Below are 22,765 nucleotides of genomic sequence, written 5' to 3'. Positions count from 1 at the left end.
GTTTCATTTTACACCCTCAAGAGTTAAATTATTGTTGAACATCTGCATTACTAAATTCACAAGAAGTCTACACAATCAGAGAATGTAGAAGAATAGTTATTTGCCTGTTATCTCTCTGAATGGTACCAACATCAATACAGCATGGAATTGTGGACAAAATCCTATCCAACGACACCTAATATATTCTTTAGTTTTGGGTCTGAGTCAGAGACTGAATGTCATCTAATGGTGGTCCATTAGTCCGTGGCTCAAATGCAAAATAAATAATGGGCCTTGATGTGAAAAGGGTTGAAAACCACTGACCTAGTTACACTGTCCAGACAGTTGATGTGCTGGTAGGAGTAGACAGTCTGGTCGTTGAAGGCCAGACCCTCCTGGAGAAAGGCCCTGCTCTGCTCCATCGTGGCCCCTGTTTGCCTCCAGCTGAGAGGCAAGGCTGAGTCCTTGGGCCTCACCACAGTTGAGCTCTTCTCGAGTGACTCTGCTGGGGAAACGGCCAAGAGTTAAGGCAAATGTATACTTCTGAGACCGTGATCTGTGTCCTATGACAAAAATCAACTCTAATCGCATTCATTTCCATTTAAAATACATTGTTTTTTGCATAATGCAATATTTAAGTGCAAGGGCATTTGTTAGAATAAATGAGAAACTCTCTCACTCACACACACACACACACACACACACACACACACACACACACACACACACACACACACACACACACACACACACACACACACACACACACACACACACACACACACACACACACACACACACACACACACACACACACACACAACAACCACTCTCCCCAAGGAGAGAGTGGTTGGTTAGATTTACTGCCATTCTTACTATGCGGTGCTAGGCAGATCTGCTGCTCTAGGCTCTTTTGGAGCTGAATGCCTTTGCAGAGTTCCTGGAAGGAGAACAGAGAGACAAACACACTGCCAATGTCAGCAGAACATCCATATCTAATATAGAGAGACCGCAAAAACTACAGCTCAGTGCCCCATCTTTATGCAGAGATTTTGCACTGACGTGCTCTGCAAGGCCATATGCCCTTTCAGCCCGCATCCCCGTTTTCCCCATGCAGTGAGGGGTGGGAGGGGTGGCAGAGGGGCTGTGGAACTTGACGGTACAACGGCGAAAACAGAAGCGCAACACGAGGATAATGGAAACATTCAGTCCAGATGTCCAGTTTGCTAATTCACAACAACTACTACTACTTTGGTGTTGAAACATTACATTTCTCTAACTATAAACATTATAAACCTTCACGACAGCAGACAGCTTAAGTACAAATATAATTCATGAAAAGGCTACTACAGTTAAGTCGGTTCATGGACGTTGTTGTAGGCTATGTGGGGATTATCTGACGAGGTACCATTTGAGTGGGTAAAACCTTACATATATATTAAATTGTTTATAGAGTCAATTTAAGTAAAATAGCCTTTCCATAGAAGTAACTTTTTCGCCCTGTCTCGTTTTACGGTCTGTTCAAATTGTAAGTTAAGTTATAATGACAAATGTATGTAATTTGTGCTTTGTCAACAAAAAACTAACCAAACATGGTTCCACCTACTGGTTTGACATTGCTGGTCTCTCCCTCGTCCTCTGGCCTCATCTTGTTCCCAGTGCCATTGTTGGTGCTATCACCACAAGGGGGCGCTGCCGCGACATGATCATTGCTGCAGAGGCTACCATAGCCACTGGAGCTGGTGTTATGAACCGGCTGTCACACACATACCATGCACGCATACACGCACACACACGCACACACGCACACACACACACACACACACACACACACACACACACAGGTTAGAGACCAGTAGTCTTACGCTGACACACCAGTTTCTGTGTGCTGAGAATGCATTGTCAACGGAGGGAGACGACTGCCCACCATTGCAAGGAGGCGGAGCTATCAAACTGCAAAACGGCAAATTTGAGGAATGTTCATCTTTGTGGCTGCCGTAGTGCGGTGAGACAGAGCGGCAGCCAACTGGAAGTGTGGTGTTGTCCGAGATAGGTGTAAACACTCAACTATTTGAGATGGAGCAGGTTGGTGCCTCACATGATTTTCTCTGCCATCCAGAGTGTGAATGTGAAATACATTCTACAATGCTTTGGATGAAGGCACTTTATGAATTCAGTCCATACACTTATTCCCATCTTTGAGCTCTCCTGCTGGGTGCAGCTGCTCACTGGGCCTCAAATCGCTTATTTAAGGGTGTTGCACTATGGAAACTTACTCACTGCTGCTGGTGCGAATTCAGCATTACAGCTGAAGGCATAGAACATTGCACAATTTATGTACTGCGTCTCATATACTTTCTTGCTTCATCTTGTTCCTGTTCTGTATCTTCTTACCTGCAGCAGAAGCTTATGGATCTGCTCTGTGATCTCCTGAATGTCACAATCTGTGCTCTTTGTCTCGCCTGGGGCAGTGGCTGGTGTCACAAAAACATCCTCATTCAATGGGCCCCTGGGAAAAGTAGACAAACAGAAGCCTTGAGCGCACACACACCAGATGAACCAGAGGAATAAGGCATTACTGCAATAAAGAGAAAGAGTGGCTTGGCAAACTATGACACTGTAATAATAACCCTATATTGCAAAAAGATAGGAGAGTGGTACAAACATGCAGACTTTGTGCCTCCCGATGACAAAGGAGACCTTCCGACTCCACGGGTCGACAAAGCTCGACCAGCTGGTGTTGAGGACGATGTACTCTCCATTTGGAACACAGAACCGGATGGATGAGTGGTCAAACGGCTGGCCGGCATACTGAAGGACTATGGAAGGACATGAAACAAACGGTCAAATTATATGGCATAAGCCATTTTCCTCTGCAGATGCACAGCATAGATAGGTCTTCACAGGTCCACCTGAAACAAAAAACAGAGACAATACCCAAGACACACAGGTCCAGGTCCATGATTTATTATGGTCTATTATTCGGTCCAGACCAGGTCCCTTTCCATCACTATGGGACTATGGGTCACCAGGCTGCTTATCATTATGTGTGTAATGCTCGAGTGGATGATCAGAGAAGATCAGTGTTGCCAACTCTTGTGAGAGAAATAAGCCAACCCACCTCCAAAAACAAGCCCAAAACAAGGCAACTCTTGGCGAGAGAAAGAAGCCAAATCTTCCCTCGAAACAAGCCCAATAATATTGCCATATAATACTAATAACTAAATATTTGAAGCATTTATCATTATAAATTCTATGTGCATTTGGAGGTGCATGGTAATTCTGTCTCTAACAGTGATATGCACATTTGTTTGGAACGAATGGATCATTTTAAAACAGTTAAAACAAAGGTTTTCTTTGCTTTGTATATTAATTAATTAATTTTCATTTTTGACTATTAGACCATGTGGTTAAGCTTTTCTCTGTTTCATCAATGGTTTCACCCAAACCCCCACTCACTTTTCCTGTGAATGGCCAACATGATCGGTCGGTCACTGGGATGCAAGTGCGTGAGGATCGGGGTACCAATGAGGTCCTGGGGGAGATAGCCGAGGAGTGGAACAGCCCTGAAACAGTATAGAGAACAATATAATAGAGTGAACAAACAAAAACAAAATAAACAGAAAATAAATAAAGAAAATCAGTGAATGAGCAAGTCCCCAAGGAAGTCTGTGATCGATCTCTGTGCAAAATGTCAAGGACTTTGGGTCACGGGTAAGAAAACAGTTCACACTATGTCTTACCTCTCATCAACATCCTGGAACAGGCAACTTGGAGTGTGCGTGGTAGTGAAGATGTGTTTGTCTGTTAGGATTCTTGGAGCTGGAAAGGAAACAGAAAGTATTCAAGTTCTCTAGCAGTTATGTGGTCAGCAGTACACCAAAATTACTTTAGAGGTTAAACATCTCATTGGCTGCTGCGGTTTGCTCAGTCTAAAGAGATTCCAGACGGACGTTTTATTTTGAAAACCCCCGAAAATTCACCCTGGTAAACCAGAAGTAGTTATCGTCCATTACCGATCTACCGCTGGACACTTTCGCTTTCATCAGAGGCATTATAGTAACTGCAAGGTATTTTTATTGAACAGGAAATATAAGAGGCTATTCTGGATGAATAATAATGCCCAAAAGGTCATCGGCAGGAAACGCCGTTAGAAAAAAAGGCAGGGAATGAGTTTAAAGATGCCCTCCCTCTCAAGTTGGAAACATACAGAAAGGAGGTTAAATAAAGTGGGGTTAACTGCACTGTGCGCTGTATTTTGCCAGGTATAAGACAGAGCCCACAGAGTTAAATTAACACTGTTGTGTGTGGTGGTACCTTAGAGTATATATTAATAGAGACGGCACCCGGAGGAAACCCTGAGGCGAAATGGACCGAATTTGGTATTGCAGCACTGAGCCAAACACATGAACGCGCTGGTTCAACGCTCAATGATAGGTTGACTATCATTGCGCACGTTCATGACACATGAGCGCTGTTTCATACGTGAACGCATGCAATGATAGTCAACGGCCAGCGCTTTCATGCGTTTGGCCCAATCAATCCCAGAATGCACTCTGTTCCTACCCGGAAGGAGGAGTGAAATCGCCTCATGCGCTTGAGCAACTTAATGCAAGTGGATGGGAGGAGAAATCCGGTGCCGTCTCTATTAATATATACTCTAAGGGTGGTACAAGGCAGGTTGGGGTGCTTACCTTCGTAACCCGAGTGAGCCCGCTCTGCCAGCAGGAGGCAGCAGAACTGTTCCTCAGCATGCTCTGTGTCCTGGACCTTCATCAGGTAGGGTGTGATACGGAACGGATAGTAGTCCCGGTCTCCATCACAGTCCTTACTGCCACTGGATAGAGACAACAGCAGAGATTCAGACAGTTGTAAGGACAGCTACACAGTATGACAGTATTCTACTCTTGTCTTACATAGTCAGTTACATAGTTGCCGTTTGTTGCACTGGTGTTTGTCTAGTCGTTTGGATGTTGAATGTTTTAAATGGACCGCAATATGAACGAGCCTATAGCGTTTTTGTGACTTCATCAATTTTGGCTTTTTTTTATTGTTGCACTGTGTACTTAAAAAAAAAGTTGTTGGACTCAGGGGGGGGGGGGGGGGGGGGGGGGAACTGTGGAGCTATTTTCCCCAAATGAAATGGCTAACAGCAATAACAATATAGATTCTGTATTTCTATTTGCTTCCTGTAAAAACAGGGCAGGATACGGATATTGATTGAACTGGTGTTTACTAAACTCGTGTCAACAGGCTTAGCCGGAAATCCAGTTTATTGTTTTGAATTAAGCAGTTTGATCCTGTCTAAAGCCTTTCTGTATGTGGTCATTTGCACACACCATTTTTGTACCCGCAGACACAGACCATATCAGCAACCTGCAAAGCCACTTGACTTGGGCCCGGGCAGCTGGCGTAGCTGTCTGGGCACCTTGGCTGGTAATCCAGTCTGGCAGTGTGCCGCGGGTTTGACTCCCGATCCCGACGGCCTTTACTGCATGTCACCCCCCCATCTCTCTCCCCATTTCCTGTCAGCCTACTTTCATCTATCCCTCTATCAATAAAAAAAAGGCGAAAGCCAAAAGAAACATCTTAAAAAAGCCACTTGACTTGATCAAAAGTCTAGGTGTTATTGGAACTTCCTGAAAAACAGGTGTTTCACCTGGCTCCTCTCAGCTTGCCAGCTAAGCCAAGTTCACCACAAGGTGAACTTGGCTTGTGATAAAAACAACTTAAACATTGAATTTGCTTTCATGGGGTCTTTAAGTGGAGATGAATAATTAAGCGTGGGTGTGTCTGAGTCTGTACGCTATGTGCGTGTGTGTTTGTGTAAGTACGCGTGTGCGCACATATCTGTATGTATGCACGTCCAGATATCCCTCTCCTGGAAAAATAATCGGGTTGCCTTTCACATGCAGTAGGATGGGACAAAATAATGAAAGGCATTTAGAGTGGAAGAGACAGTGAATAAACACTACGCATGAGGAGCAGATGGCCGGTGGCCGAACGGTTTGCGGAGCGGTCTTGATACCGGATGGTCGCCAGTTCGTATCCCCGGACCGGCACGTTAAAATTACCACCGCTGAAGTGCCCTTGAGCAAGGCATTGAACCACTACCATGAAATGTTCTATGAGCAAGGCCTGGCTGTATCTGATGCTTAGTCCAGTTACCCTGGGTAAATATAGTAACTTTGCTTTGCCTGGCAAAATCACCCACCTGATACGACAGAAGAAGGACTTCTCCTGCATGCAGTCTGGTGGGGAGGACTCTATGATGCGGGAAGCAGACATGGTTCAATTCAGAGGAAGTGGAAAATGACCCAGCTACAGTAAATACCAGTAGTTATCAGGCAGCTGAGTCTCCTGCTCCCTCGCATAGCAGAGATTCACAGCTCAAGTCCTGGATTCATGAATTAAAATAAGGGGAAAATGAAGGAGTCTATTCTTCTTTGGTAGGCTAGCTAGCCTACAGGGTTCCAGTCATGGTTGTTAATATAGAGTGATTCAGCGAGTTTGGGTGTTCAGTTTAACCAGCGCTAGCTACGCAAACAGACTGGAAATGCAAAGAAATGTCACCTCATTCACACAAGAATGGTGAGAGCATTGGCTAGCGGTGCTTTGAACAATTAAAATGATCGCCAAAAGAAAGCCAAGGCGAGCTAGCAAGCATGCTTTAAAGATGATTGTAGATTCTATCCAGTGATGCGGCTCCAGTCGGCCCCTCATCTGGAAATATCCTGACCCATCATCTAAGTCAATCTTTATGTAATAATCCAACTTTATTGGGCATTATCACCCGATTATAAAGTCTACCCAGGCAGAGGATCGGGTATATCTTATCCCAGGTGCCATCAATCACCTGCTCCACTACACATGCTCCAGGAGGGCAGGCGGTAAGGCGTGGTGAAGCTGTAGAACACGCTGACATCCTGTGGTGCCAGGAACTCCACCAGTTTGGCACTCTTAAACACGTCCCTCTCACAGTTGAGGATGGAGGCAGCCTGGTCAGAGATGTACACAATCCTCCCCGTGATGAGAGACACGGCCACAGAGAAAATATCCTGTCGGGGAGACGGACGCAGACTTTTAATTTAAAATACATTGCCAGAAACTGGCAGTGATTTTGATCCTGACCGCAATGTGAAATACATGTAAAGAAGTGTATTCAATAGAGCTGCACAATAGATCCAAAATATATCATCATGGCAATATCAACATGCTCAATATACATATGATATCGCAAATGACCTTGAAAGTGGAGCAGTGAGAAACTATCTTGCTAGTTTGTGGTACTGTTTAGATTCATTGTCAATAGCAGCTGTAGCCAGGTGCAATGTTTTCAGTAAAACCATATTGTTAGAAAGGATATATAACCCAGTTCTTTCTTTCTTGTACAGACAGACAGACAGACAGACAGGTTGCGTGGGATTGATTGCAGTGATTTACGTTGTTTTTGAGGGTGTATTCAGAGGTAATGCTGTCAATCTCCTGTATGGTGTAAGGAGACACGTCCAGGCCAGTGGGCTGGCTGTCACCACTCATAAGCAGCTGATGATATTCCTCATTTGCTGAAACACAAGTAGAGCACAACATCAGTTTACAAATACATGCTGAGTGTCTGTTTTTCTACGACGTCGTATTGCGTTTCCCGTTTTTTCTTTTGTTTTGTGTATTCTGTTTGTTATCTAAACATGGGAGATGATGATACCTGAGAATGCATTCCCCTCCGATTATGCATTACTCATTATACCCGTTGTCAGTGTACCTACTGTACACATCTTACCTGTTGTCAGAGTACCCATTGTGGTGGAAACGCAGACACAGATAAGCAGACATTACGCGGTTTATAGATAGACTATGCCGATTACCATTTTACCAGTTGTACCCATTGTCAAAGTAACCGTTGTGCCCGTTGTCTACTTAGTGCTGTAATTCATTATCATACCAATCCCCCCCCCCCCCCCATATGCGGAGGACAGACAGACAGACAAACGCACGGTCTGTATGTTGTGTTTGTTTTGCCTGAACCTTACCCAAAAATGAAACCACATTACCTGTTACTAAACACTGATAATGTTACCCTATTCACCTTTGGTACAAAGGTCAGAATTAGCGTCACTGTTAATGATAAAGAGATTCTGATAATTGTTTGGTACAAAGCTCAGAATTAGCGTCACTGTTACTGGTCAAGTATGTTTGCACATACAATGTATTCGTTTTGGGTCGTTTGCTCTCCCCATTTAGATGTCGTTATACTTTTCAATCCGGGAACGCCTCTGTATCATTTCAGTTGTTGCTATACTAGAATTTCGCGGGCCTTCGGCCCGCTCATCCTAGCGCCATGCGATACGCAAATGGGAAGAAGGCAATGGCAACCCATGATGTTTTAATTTATGCATTTGCTTGGAAAGCGCAAAGTTGCCAAGCTGGCTGAGTGACCTTGTTTGGTTTTGTGTATGAAAGCGAGCATGGCAAGGTGCAGGAACAGTATACTGTACTGTACTGTACTGTACTGTACTGTACTGTACTGTACTGTACTGTACTGTACTGTACTGTAAGTCTTTGTACTGTACTGTACTCATGTGTACTGTACTGTACTGTTCTCTGTACTGTTGTTATTAGTGTTGTGTTCTTATTTTTTCTTATTATGATTATTATTATTATTCCATGGATTAATATTCTGATCAACTGTACTGTTGATATTATAGTTGTTATTAGTGTTGTGTTCTTATTTTTTATTATTATTATTATTATTATTACATGGATTAATATTCTGATGTGAGCTTTCTTTCTGTACTGTGCTGTAGTCATGTGTACTGTACTGTTCTCTGTACCGTTGATATTATTGTTGTTATTAGTGTAGTGTCAGGGCTCGACGCTTAGCTTTTTTTTATTTTATATTTTACTTATAAAAAAACCTGGCAACCCGCACCCCGCGGTCATTTTCCGCTAACCTGAGCGGGGCTCCCTAGCCTGCTGGAGGGGCTCACATCATCCCATGCACCCTCGAGAGGAAAAAAAAGGAAAATAAATGCAGCCTTGAGCCTACCAATAATGTGGTCTTGTGGAGCTTGATCACCTCCTCCTCCTCCTTTCCCCAAATTGCCAATCCCAATAAATCCAAAAGTAGCCTAGTGTGAATACTTCCACAGCCTAATTACTAAAGGATAAACTATCAGTCTTCTCCTAAATCTGTCAATCTTTGTCAACTCAGCACGTGTTGACAACGCATTGTAAACAGAAGCCGTGTGTGTGTCACACCAAAAGTGGTGACCTATAGAATCCTGTACATAGAAGCATCACGCAATCGTCACCACTACACAGCTGTCATTAATTAATGGTCTTGACTTGATTGCCTATGCGTGCAAGTTATATAGGGTGAAAACCGTGAAATGCACAGGCTCATCTTACATCGCGGCTGGCTGCCACTGCAGGCAACATGCACATGTCCAAGAAAGTTTCAGGGCACACTACTTTGTCTAACAATGTGGATGATAGTTTGCTCACTTTTCTGCTGGTCAATTTGAGAAAAAATGTAAGGACTGGAAAGCTCTCTCTTTCTCTATCTCTCTCCCTTTCTCTCTGTCTCCCTCCCTCGCTGGGGTGAAGACGTGTGTGCTCTCTCTCTCTCTCTCTCTGGGGTGAAGACGTGTGTGCTCTCTCTCTCTCTCGCTCTCTTCTCTCTCCTCCCTCTCTGGGGTGTGTGTGGGGGGGGGGATTAGTTGCGCTGCCTGCGACAGTGCTATACTTCTCCAGCAGCGGTGCAGAACCGAGAGAGTGACACATTCTTTTGGATGTAAACTGCGCAACTTTTAGCTTTAAAGATCGGATTCTGTAGTCGCACCGGTGCTACAAAGTGAATGTTACAACTCGCACGGTGATATTATATATACCCCCCCCCCCCCCCCCATATGCGGAGGACAGACAGACAGACAAACGCACGGTCTGTATGTTGTGTTTGTTTTGCCTGAACCTTACCCAAAAATGAAACCACATTACCTGTTACTAAACACTGATAATGTTACCCTATTCACCTTTGGTACAAAGGTCAGAATTAGCGTCACTGTTAATGATAAAGAGATTCTGATAATTGTTTGGTACAAAGCTCAGAATTAGCGTCACTGTTACTGGTCAAGTATGTTTGCACATACAATGTATTAGTTTTGGGTCGTTTGCTCTCCCCATTTAGATGTCGTTATACTTTTCAATCCGGGAACGCCTCTGTATCATTTCAGTTGTTGCTATACTAGAATTTTGCGGGCCTTCGGCCCGCTCATCCTAGCGCCATGCGATACGCAAATGGGAAGAAGGCAATGGCAACCCATGATGTTTTAATTTATGCATTTGCTTGGAAAGCGCAAAGTTGCCAAGCTGGCTGAGTGACCTTGTTTGGTTTTGTGTATGAAAGCGAGCATGGCAAGGCGCAGGAACAGTATACTGTACTGTACTGTACTGTAAGTCTTTGTACTGTACTGTACTGTACTCATGTGTACTGTACTGTACTGTTCTCTGTACTGTTGTTATTAGTGTTGTGTTCTTATTTTTTCTTATTATGATTATTATTATTATTATTATTCCATGGATTAATATTCTGATCAACTGTACTGTTGATATTATAGTTGTTATTAGTGTTGTGTTCTTATTTTTTATTATTATTATTATTATTATTACATGGATTAATATTCTGATGTGAGCTTTCTTTCTGTACTGTGCTGTAGTCATGTGTACTGTACTGTTCTCTGTACCGTTGATATTATTGTTGTTATTAGTGTAGTGTCAGGGCTCGACGCTTAGCATTTTTTTTTAAATATTTTACTTATAAAAAAACCTGGCAACCCACACCCCGCGGTCATTTTCCGCTAACCTGAGCGGGGCTCCCTAGCCTGCTGGAGGGGCTCACATCATCCCATGCACCCTCGAGAGGAAAAAAAAGGAAAATAAATGCAGCCTTGAGCCTACCAATAATGTGGTCTTGTGGAGCTTGATCACCTCCTCCTCCTCCTTTCCCCAAATTGCCAATCCCAATAAATCCAAAAGTAGCCTAGTGTGAATACTTCCACAGCCTAATTACTAAAGGATAAACTATCAGTCTTCTCCTAAATCTGTCAATCTTTGTCAACTCAGCACGTGTTGACAACGCATTGTAAACAGAAGCCGTGTGTGTGTCACACCAAAAGTGGTGACCTATAGAATCCTGTACATAGAAGCATCACGCAATCGTCACCACTACACAGCTGTCATTAATTAATGGTCTTGACTTGATTGCCTATGCGTGCAAGTTATATAGGGTGAAAACCGTGAAATGCACAGGCTCATCTTACATCGCGGCTGGCTGCCACTGCAGGCAACATGCACATGTCCAAGAAAGTTTCAGGGCACACTACTTTGTCTAACAATGTGGATGATAGTTTGCTCACTTTTCTGCTGGTCAATTTGAGAAAAAATGTAAGGACTGGAAAGCTCTCTCTTTCTCTATCTCTCTCCCTTTCTCTCTGTCTCCCTCCCTCGCTGGGGTGAAGACGTGTGTGCTCTCTCTCTCTCTCTCTGGGGTGAAGACGTGTGTGCTCTCTCTCTCTCGCTCTCTTCTCTCTCCTCCCTCTCTGGGGTGTGTGGGGGGGGGGGGATTAGTTGCGCTGCCTGCGACAGTGCTATACTTCTCCAGCAGCGGTGCAGAACCGAGAGAGTGACACATTCTTTTGGATGTAAACTGCGCAACTTTTAGCTTTAAAGATCGGATTCTGTAGTCGCACCGGTGCTACAAAGTGAATGTTACAACTCGCACGGTGATATTTTAAGTCGCAAATGCGAGTACCTAGTCGCACTGTCGAGCCCTGTTTAGTGTAGTGCCATTTGCGCTGCATCGCGAGGCGATCCAAAATCCCCCCCCCCCGCGCGCACGCACGCACACACACACACACACACACTGTACGTAGCTGTTTGGTGTTGCAGGTTGTTGCAGTGCGCGCGTGTGCGTGTAGTGTTGGTGTTGTTGTTCTTATCCATATATGCGCCTCGGTTCGTCCCGCTTGTACCACGCCAGGTGTCGACGCGGTCGTGTTTGCATTATTTTAACGGTGTATGTATGTAATCGCAGCGCTCTCCATCCAAGTTAGAATCAGTGTGTGCGGTGTGTAGTTGTTCTTCTACTTTTGGTATGTGTGTGGGTCACGTGGTGGGCTTTGAGCAAATGGGAGAGGGAATGTAGTGTTGCCAGGTCCGCGTATTGTAAGCGAGTGGTAGTGTGTGTAAGTAGCGTGTTGAATGGCATTTTTTCTGTGCTTGTTTTCATAGACGTGGCAACAAATTAGGCGGGGGTGTCGGTGCTTGTGGCGTGTTTGTGTTTATTATTGATATTGATATTGTTTGCGAGTCTGGACGGGAGCCGGCTGTAGTGGCAGTGCAATGACAATTTTTACGCGGGTGGTGTTGAGTGTGGGCGTGCTGCGCGACATGAGGAGATAGCCGTGGATCGACGCGGAGGGTAAGTCTGTGACGTGTTAAGGTGGCCTTACACTAGCCGATTTTTTTCAATCTGAAATCTGATAGCACCACACACTACAGGATAATCGGAGCGGGGCAGAGCAAATATCAAACATTCTTGATGTTGATCGGGCCGATCCCGATCGCGCTTTGAGCGGCCCCGAGCAGATCGATTGAGTCGGGCACCCCCCGAGCGTCAAAAAATGCCCGATTATCGGCTAGTGTAAGGCCACCTTTAGTGTGTTTAGTGGGTTGTTGCAGTGTGTCAGTGACGTAGTAGCTGGTGCCTTTTTTTCCTGGGTTGCGTACAGCTTTTTGGGTACACCTTTTCAATTGTATAATAGATATATTAGCACGATTATTTATTTATAGAAAACTTAGGTTAGGATTTAGAAGATGTTTTTAGAATTGGGCTCAGGTCTAAATGGGTACAATTTCTGCAATATAAGAACAAAGTGAGACAATAAGATTTGAGTTTAATATTACATAGTTTTTGTTTTATAATATATAAATGGAGTAAAGAAATGGATAGCTGGTAAGTAATATTCATGGCACAAAAGAGAAAGAGAAACAGGTAATGATTAGGGATTTCCCGATACACTTTTTTCGTTTCCGATCCAACAATTTCTGTGTTAGCCGATACCGAATACCGATACCAGTGCTTTTTAAAAAAAGTGTAAAGTACATGTACTCATGTTGGTTGCGTTATCACGTTAAGCCCTGGTGATGTTCCACTTTGCAAGCATGCGCACGCACACGCACACGCACACGCACACGCACACACACACACACATTTTTCTTTTTAACCAACCAAAACATCCCTTGCACTACATTTTACTACTGGGTCTTGAAATACAATACATACTTTTCTAACTAAGTTAATTGTGTACCGTCACTTTAAAAGCGTAATGTATACGTCCTCGTACGACAGCGTCACGCACCAAAAATAGCCATTCTACAAGATCACACTGCGTCTGGTTGCACCGCGTTGTGAGCTTGTATATCTGCCTTTTCGGCAACGATAGACTGAGAAGTCGAATTATTAATTCGCAGGGAGTTTTGAGTTTCCCAAACGGAATTGGATTATGAATGATGGCAACGGAGTCTTGCTGGGTAGCAAGGCAAGCAAACCACGCATGCCTTGGGTGGACGTGGATTGTTGTTTCGCTGCAGCAGCTGACGGCTCCCGTGTTTCGACTCGTTGCAGACATGCACAGAGTTGTATTAAACCCAAATGCGATACATTTGGGTTTAATACAATGCATTATTGTTACCATGAGCGTCAGCCCACCGTGGCCCAGTCAGTTTAGAGTTTATTTGTCCAGTCTAACTTCGAAGAGAGGGCGAGAAAGAAAAACAACAAAAGATAGCCTACTTGGCAGCCCTTGTGCATGCAAATTTATGTTAGTTGCAAACTACAGCAAGCCGCCTTTGTTTTAAATTGTCCCCCATTCGCACGTCGGCAAAGCCGTTCACACCTACGGCTGGAGATGAGCGTTTTCAATACCGGCGGCCCCGTCTCACCGTGCTGCGCGCATCACGTGATTAAATAAAATGTGGTATCGGATTGGTGCGGGGCGTACTTGCCGATTCCGATATGACCAAATAAGGGCATATCGGAGGGCATTCCGATACAAGTATCGGTATCGGGACATGCCTAGTAATGATGGGTAGAAACTCATTAACTACAGAAGAAAGAGAGTTATTGTGAAAATCCTTGAGCAAGACTCTAAGCTCTGAACCTTAGAGTATATATGAATAGAGACGGCACCCGAGTTCTCCTCCCATCCACTTGCATTAAGTTGCTCTAAAGCGCATGAGGCGATTTCACTCCTCCTTCCGGGTAGGAACAGAGTGCATTCTGGGATGGATTTGCCCCAAACACATGAACGCGCTGCCGTTGACTATCATTGCACGCGTTCACGTGCGTTCACGTATGAAACAGCGTTCACGTGTCATCGTGAACGTGCACACTGATAGTCAACGGACCAGCGCGTTCATGTGTTTGGGCACACGCTGCAATACCAAATTCGGCCACTATGTCCATTTCTCCTCAGGGTTTCCTCCGGGTGCAGTCTCTATTAATATATACTCTAACGCGTATTTGAGAGTGTGGAGGGTCGTGTTGTCCTTGTTGCTCTTCCTAGAGGGCAGCTGACGCTTCAGTTGTTTCAGAGTTTTAATCATTTCCTTCTGGTTTTTGGCCTTGGCGGACTCCTCACTACTGCAAGATGCACAAATCACATGCACATAAATGTAGATGCAGCAAGCAATGGCTACATCTCAAAACAAGTCTAATCGAGTCAGAAAACAACTCAAATGAGAGACTGTCCCTTTATGAACAAAACAGGTTTTACAAGGGTTCAACAAAGGAAGTAAGATGAAATACATTTGATTTGATTTTACAATCTTTCGCTATAGCGTAATTTATTGTTGAAGAAAACAATTGCTCAACAAAAACAAACACACAGGCTTGCAATGTACTGAAAAGTAGGCTGTTTCAAGCTAACTGCCTAAATACAGGAGAATGGTAGCTGATCCAGGTAAAGGTTAGGTTATGAGACTAATGAGAACCTGACTAATTACTAATTGAAGAAGACGACTATGGTGTGTCTGGAATGCTAACCTGCAGCCGCTGGTAGAAGGGCTGTCCTGTTCCGAGCTCAGCAGACTGAAGGCCACGGAGCTGCCTGGAGGAGATGAACTGTGGGAGTTGGAACTGGAATGTGAGATAACAGAAACAGAGAGATTATTTTACCATCATCATTATTCTGTTAATATTATGAATATTGTAACTGTATTTCAGATGCGTAGGCAAAGCCCTTCGTCTAAAACGACACGCAGTCAGTACTGAGTTGATAGAGACAGGCGGAGCTGGGCACGGAGGTAGCTATGAGAGAGAGAGAGAAATACACCAAGAAAAACATTGGTTTCATTGGGCTCTAGCAGGGTCACTGAATTGAATCTCTCTTTTGAACTCAGACTATTTATAAAACTGTTCTCTCTCTGTTCTGGTCAGTAGGATGGTAAGGGCTGTTCTGGTCAGTAGGATGGTAATGGCTGTTCTGGTCAGTAAGATGGTAAGGGCTTCATCGATGTCAGCACAATTCACAAAATATATTTCATCTCACACTCATTCATGCATCTGACCTAGTCAATATCAAAAAGAAAGATGACAATCTAGCCATGAACCTTCAACAACAACATTACTCCGATGTTACGATGGAGATTTAAATTAAATTAAATTTAAAAAATATTTTATTGTATGACCTACGGTTCAAGAGTTATAGGCCAAAAGGTAAAGCGCTGACCTGTTATGGCACCACCAAAGGGAAAAACAAGTGGTGGGCATGCAAACAGAGCATTTCAAAATCTGGCCCAACAAGTCAGACTCCGATATAATCCCTGCACTGACAGAAGGGATCAGTTCTCGTAACAAAATCAACTTCAAAAAGTCTCGTTTAATATAATGTGGCCCGCTCTCGGGCACAGGCTTTTCCAGTGTCAACAGAGGGATGTTTCAACCCAAGTTCATTTCAGGACACGACTTGTTTGCCCTGTAAGGTTGAGGGGAAACAGAACCCTCAGCGTGCGGATAGTAGCGGAGTTTGTTTACTTTAGACCAGCGGGCTGTCTGTTTCACACATTGGCTAAACTTTATCTTCCTATTTCTGAGCAACAGATCATATAATATGGCGTAGTTATACGGCACTTTAAACGGTTTCTAGTTATAGCGCCTTGGCACTATCTAAGGCAGCCATAAATCTTTCAACCGATATGGAAAAATCATAGACTGCCAATGCAACCTTCTTAATTTACTTAGCTCATCCTACAGCTGAGCTATGTGAAAGGCATACGTGCCTCAATTCTGTGATTATATATTTGCCTCTATGAGTTTAGTATAAGTACTAAACTCTTTTAGTATAAAAACACAAACAAAATATTTAAAAAAAAATTGCTGAGAAGGAGAAGTTGCCAGACAAAACAGCAACTTCCTCTAGCTGGAACAAATTATGAGTGACAGATGTAGTTGATGAAGAGTGTAGTGGTTCGAAAAACAGAGGGTAATAGCCATGTAGGCCGGGGCATTCAATCTTTCCTAGCCAGTAGCCACACTGACAACAGACATAAATGTGCACTTCACTACTAACAGTGCACTGTGATACAGATGATACAATTCAAATTAAACCCACTCTTCAAATCAATATTGTCGCAGTAGCACTTTTCCTATAAAACTTAACGAGACGCGCCAGAAGGACCAGATCCAACTGTAATTGCATTCACATCAGGGCTGGATCACCACCACTGACTTGGCTGATTACATTTGAAAATAAACATGTAGCCTACAGCTACATTGTTGATTACTACATTGAGTGCATTCATTCAGACAGGAGGTTAGACCGCAAACCAAAATACCTTGGAGTTTTAAACTGCTACAGCAGAAATATCTAAACATATATTGAGGGTTACTGTAATAGCAGTGCTATGCAGTACAGCAAAAAATACTTGAGGATGTTCTAACTACTGTTATTACAAGTATATTGTAAAATGGAAAATGGTGCATTTATATAGCGCTTTTATCCAAAGCCAACCAAAGCTTTACAAAGATTGTTCATTACATTCACCCATACATTCACACACCGATGGTGGGGGAAACCATGCAAGGCACCAACCTGCACATCGGGAGCAATTAGGAGTTCAGTCTTGCTCAAGGACACTTCAACATCAACTCTGGAGGAGCCCGGGATCGAACTGGGAACCTCGCGGTTGCCATCCAGCCGATCTACCGGCCAATCTACCCCTGAGCCTCTGCCGCTCCATCGCCTCATCTGATTGTCAACTCGATTTATTCTGGTTTATGTTGTAGGACTAGGACTAATACAAATACTGTAGTCGTCCCCAACCTTTCCTGGATCAGGGCACACTTGAAAATGCACGCCGCCTGGCCCGCCCAGGGGTGATTGAGAGCATGCTTATTTTAATGATCAATCGATCGATTATGTTCCGGCTTCGATCAAAGGAACCAACGTAGTAATCCCTAAGGATTCAAACTAATCCCTATAAAATAAAGTTTTCAATGTTTAAAAAAATATATATAGGATACCATGTCATTTTACATTTCTATGTAAAATCCACTCCTGCAGCCACTGACCTCTTGTTGCTCTCAGACGACCGCAGCAGGGCGGAGTCTTGGCTGTTGCTGTTTGACTCCCCATGGCTCTCGTTGCCGTGACGGTCATTCCCATGGCTTTCATTGCTGTGTGACTCTGTACCACTTCCACTGGACCTGTTGCTCTTCATCTCCATGTCCTCCTCTTGGAGCGAGGGGGAGATGATGCTCTCGCAGGGGCTGTGAGAGGAGGCCAGGGGGCCCTGGCTACTGCAATCGCTGCCCTCTGAGGTGAGGCCTAGGTCAGGCCTAGCGTGGCTGTAGCCATCCATCTGGTGTAGCTGTGCCATGGAGCTGCGTCCTGATGACCTCTTAGGCATGGAGATGTAAGAGGAGGCTCCCCTGCACCCAGAGGCCTCAACCTGGCCCTCCAGCTCTGGGTAGGAATAAGGTTGGGAACCTGAAGCCTGAGCCTCCGACGTGAAGGAGGTGCTGGTGATGGCTGGTTGGTGGTGAGCTGAGAGAGGCGTGGACAATCACTCCATGAACTACTTGGGTGGAGCCATGGAACGATGTATCTATAGAGAGACAAAGAATACAGCACAATAGTATGCATTTTTAGGAATGTAACATACCGCAAACATTTTACTCCATTTGCTGTGCTGCAGGATTAAAGGGGAACTTTGCAGATGTTTAACACAAATCCTTAACACAACCCTTCCCGCTGTGTTCTGTGTTGAAAGTTCGCTTTCTCAGCACAGAAAGTCAGTGCTACACAACGTTACATTATTCAGTAACAGGTCTTCTCTAAGACTGAAAATCATATTTCTGGATGATGGAAGATTCTCACAGTGCATGTGTGGGTCCCGGTCAGGCTGGCCTTGATTAACGCCATCCCTCATCCTAGCATTGAGCTGTCAACTCGGTTTAGGAGTCATAGCAACACAAATAACTGAATATGATTATGATGCACAAGTCATGATTCAGCCTGACCTTTCTCTTTCAATGACGATGTGAATAGTGACACCTGTGGTTCCGTTCCGTGTTTACTGAATAACCAAATGAGTGGCCATGACTTTTTTTTCCATATTGCAGAGGAGTGAGAGCACTCCTGATATTCCACTGGGTGCACAGTAAGTTCCTTTCAACTTCCCTGACAAATCTGTCAGACGAGTTGAGTGCATAGTGCATAAAGTAAAATAAACAAAATTAAATAAATAAAAATCAGGCAAGCTGGAGTGAGATGCAGGATTGCAGGGCCTGGCAAGCGTTTAGTTGGAAGTTGGTGATGTTGTTATCCTCACATGAACCCAAGAGTGCAGCTGAGATCTGCTTTTGTGTTACTGTGTCTGTGTGAGTGTGAAATCGCAGAACAAAAAATGTGGGCATTTGTCCTTAGTGAATTAATAACATACTGAATAAAATGCAAATTAACTTTTTGCTTGTCAATAACTCATTGTCTGTCAATTAAAGAACAAACATTTCGGCTATACAGCCTTCGTCAGTGGCGAACGAAGGCAGTAGAGAAGGTATACGTAACAATATTATGGTTTATTTTAGGGCCCAGGTAATACAATTAGAGTCGGCTTTCAGGCCATCACAGAGTGGAACATCTCTTTCTGTGGACATGTTGTTCACCGATTCATTTGGAATGAGAAAAACATTATTGCAGTGCACTTCAGATCATCCCACTCACCTTATTGTTTTTGCATTACATTAACACTTTTCTATATTTAGAATATACATATTACATTGTCTTCATGAGAGTGACGACTGTATGAAGTTTGCATTCAAATCTTGCTCATGACCTTTGTCACATGGCTAAGTGTGCGTCCCTGCACTGCACCAAATAGTAGGTGCACTAGGGTTACTTTCCATGTCTTTTATCCACCAGGCATTGATGGCTGATTATGCACTGGTGCAGTGCGAGTAATCAGTCATTCACTATAATGTGGGGGCAGGAGGAAGGAAGCAACTCAACGTACAAACGCATGAGAAACAAGGTTATGTAAAGAAGGAAAAGTCACGTTCTACACAATGTCACGCATGCACCAAATAGTGGTGCATTCAATTAATCAATATGGCAATATATCGATAGAACATCCGGACAATAGGTGAATCGATCGAGGCTGCTGTATCGATGTCAATAAACGGCATGAATTATCTGGGTGACGCAGTGTTGACAACGTACCTCTGTTTAACGTTATCAAAGCCCCCCTTGCAAGTTGCAATGCACCCCCTTCCCAGACCACTTGTTAGGATGTTTAGACATTTTATATTTAAAGATCTCTGTGGGCCTGAAAGTTCTTTATTGTATTTGTGCAACATGGTCATTATTTTGAATAAACGTATAATCTATATCGATATATATCGTATCGTGGCCTCTGTATCGTGATACATATCCATCGTGAGATTGCAAGCAATCTCACGACCACCACTACCAAATAGATGCACTGGGAATGGATTGTGAATGGGAAGCATAGCCAACATTTTGATGGAATACATAAGTCATTGATTTCTGGGTGGACTAACTATATATATCATTGTTTTTAATGATTGTGAACTTTGTCAGATAATCACTTCAGGAAAATAAAATGTTTTCTCATGTCCTCTGATTCGATGTGCAAAAACTGTATAATTTTACTGAGGTGTCTAAAGGCCACAGAGTACGTTTCTGACTGGGCAGTATCAGTATGGGCTGTCATCGTGAGAATTGGTTAACATGCCAGCCAGGGTCACCCCTATGCAGACACACTTTATGTACTGCACCACGATACCAAGAGGGGACCTATGATTCAAGCCAATCACTAGAATAATCATAAATGATGAGTCATTTAAATTTAAGATGGAACACAAGTTACAACTTACAGGTACTAGATGATCAACTGTGGTATAAGATATACATGACATATTTGCTGGAAATATTTATGAATTGCGTGCATCGGTGCGTGTGACGTGGGATATGTACAGTATCATGTGTTTTAGTGTGTTCGTGACCTTGGGCTCTCCTCCTTTTTCTTGTGATTTGTGTGTATTGCATGTTTTATTGATGCGGAAAGAATGGGGACAACAAGAGACGTGAGCAGAGAAGAATGTGTAGAGAGATGCAGAGAGATTATACTGATCAAGTAACTGCCTGTCTAGTCTCCACCATCACGTGTGTGTATTTATCTATTTTGCACTTGAGTCAAGTTGAGTGTGCGTGCATGTGCTGCATAAGTGCTTGCTGCATGGTTGTGTCTACCGCACCAAAATGGCTGATAACTTATCAGCAATCTTCAGCTTATAATATGGAGCACTGTGCCATACTGTACCATTGTATTGCTTTCAGGTTAGTAGCCTACAGTTTCCAATGCATTGATTGTAAACAAAAACCATTGAGTCTTTTCTGCAATAAGCCTATCTCACAGAATTTCCCCGCCCCCCTAAATACGCCCCCTTTCGGGGTTAGTGGTGATAGCGTGACGTCACTCCATAGACGCTACATGTTAACAGGGGTAATTTAAGAAGTCTACAACTTTTGTTTTCTCAAGGTAAGGTTTGTTCTATCTGTTCGACCTGATTTACCATCTTGTTTGCTTCATAATAATATTGGTCTGTCACATTTTTACATTAGAAAATGTACTTAGATTCTCCAGAGAAAAAAAGTGTAAATGCTCATGTTAAAGACACCACTATTTACCGGAAGTGGGCGTGGAAAGCGGGCTGTGAGATAGGCCTATTAGCGCCTTGAACAGCACCAAAAAAAGACACTGCTTAAGCAGCACATTCATGCTCAGGGGTTATTAGTCTGGCTGTATTTTTCCATGGTTTTATGTTTAATATTGCCAATATTGGTATTTTTTTTATGTCGGTGGGGCGAATGGTTCTCGAGTTACGTGGATTACAGAGGTACGTACAGACGTACAGAGACTTGGTGTATTTATAGATACTAGAGCGGTGCCCGTTGGACACTGGCCTACTTGGAACGATGCAAGTTGGAAATGCATGCCCCACCCAAATATTATGTCTGTGTCTCTTTTATGCACAAATTTGGAGTTCTCTGTCAGGCATGACCAAATATGGAGTCTATGCAGACGTCAGAATGATGTCAGAACAGGCCAGCTCCATATATGGACACTGGGCAGGGGCCCTGTCCACATCCCTGGCAGAGGCCTTTTTGGGGCAGTTCTGGACAACCGTGGGTCCAACCGACTCGACCGGCCCTGCACCCGTGTGGTGGGGTGGAGCGCGTGTGTCGAATTTGAAGTCGTTGGGGCGAACGGTTCTCGAGTTACGTGGATTACAGACGTACTGTATGTACACACGCACAGAGACTTGGTGCATTTATAGTTAGATAAGATGTATGACTATTTATTTAGATTGCATGATTAGGGCACCTAAAGACTCACTCTACATAAAACCAAAGAAAGTGGGAGAAACCAAAATTACCAAACTTTTTGGTAATTTCTTTTAATTTCCTGTATCTGTGAGAAGAGGGTACTCAAGCTCAACCCACCTCTTTAAGAGACCAGAAGCAGGTTGTGAGTCTTAAATGAATTATATCTAATGGAGAAGTGAGTGACCATGACCAAATATTGAAAGGGCCCACCTTCTCACTAAATTGTATTTTTCTGGCAGACAATTCAGGAAAATTGTAACTTTATTCAAGACCTGACTGTGGCAACACAGCAAGTTCTGGCATTATTGATCACAGAACGTTTCCGAGATCTGACAACAAGCAATGGATCGAATGGATAAAATAACACATGGAATGGTGGAACAAACAGGGTGGGGGATCACTGAAATTACACAGACATAAGACATATTATGGAAGAACACATAATTGCAGGGTGGATGCATCAGACTTTGAAGTGAACTCATAGGAAAATGAATGGAGAGGGAAATGAGCGTAAATGTGTGAGATTCAGAGTAACAGAACACAACTGATGAATAAAAAACAAACTAAATGAACTATTATTTAAACTTAAATTAAGCTCCACCTCCGTGGACGACTGCCGTGACGGCCAGATTCCCGGAAACGCTCTCCTCCGCGGCAGTCATCCGCAGAGGTGGAGCTTCTTTTCCATCCACCAGCTGTCTAAAAACTCGGAAAAGAAGCTGCGGACAGCTTCTTCTGTCCGCGGCTGTCGGCCGTTTTCCGATTAGGTGTGGAAACACTGTAAGACAGCCCTCTCCCTCTGCACAAGAGAGTGCACC

At 43.7% G+C, this 22,765-nt stretch overlaps 1 protein-coding gene across 1 annotated transcript in view; it reads right to left on the bottom strand.

Annotated features, from left to right (window-relative positions):
- The window catches only part of per2 (period circadian clock 2), a 40,626-nt gene that overhangs the window by 14,779 nt on the left and 3,082 nt on the right, over window positions 1–22,765 (bottom strand). The window contains exons 2-16 of the mRNA XM_079530362.1: window positions 17,609–18,144; window positions 15,083–15,175; window positions 14,555–14,680; window positions 12,889–12,893; window positions 7,423–7,544; window positions 6,836–7,037; window positions 6,194–6,245; window positions 4,674–4,816; window positions 3,723–3,801; window positions 3,439–3,545; window positions 2,645–2,798; window positions 2,374–2,488; window positions 1,586–1,735; window positions 844–919; window positions 304–481 (exon numbers count right to left, since the gene is read on the bottom strand). Coding sequence (XP_079386488.1) covers window positions 304–481; window positions 844–919; window positions 1,586–1,735; window positions 2,374–2,488; window positions 2,645–2,798; window positions 3,439–3,545; window positions 3,723–3,801; window positions 4,674–4,816; window positions 6,194–6,245; window positions 6,836–7,037; window positions 7,423–7,544; window positions 12,889–12,893; window positions 14,555–14,680; window positions 15,083–15,175; window positions 17,609–17,946 — 1,940 coding nt within the window. The 5' untranslated portion in view covers window positions 17,947–18,144. The remainder of the gene's footprint in view (window positions 1–303; window positions 482–843; window positions 920–1,585; window positions 1,736–2,373; window positions 2,489–2,644; window positions 2,799–3,438; window positions 3,546–3,722; window positions 3,802–4,673; window positions 4,817–6,193; window positions 6,246–6,835; window positions 7,038–7,422; window positions 7,545–12,888; window positions 12,894–14,554; window positions 14,681–15,082; window positions 15,176–17,608; window positions 18,145–22,765) is intronic.

Source organism: Electrona antarctica, assembly GCF_951216825.1.
Source record: "Electrona antarctica genome assembly, chromosome: 19".
In the NCBI taxonomy this organism is placed as follows: Eukaryota; Metazoa; Chordata; class Actinopteri; order Myctophiformes; family Myctophidae; genus Electrona; species Electrona antarctica.
Note: the sequence above shows the minus strand (reverse complement) of the source record. Positions and strands in the feature narration are given on the sequence as shown.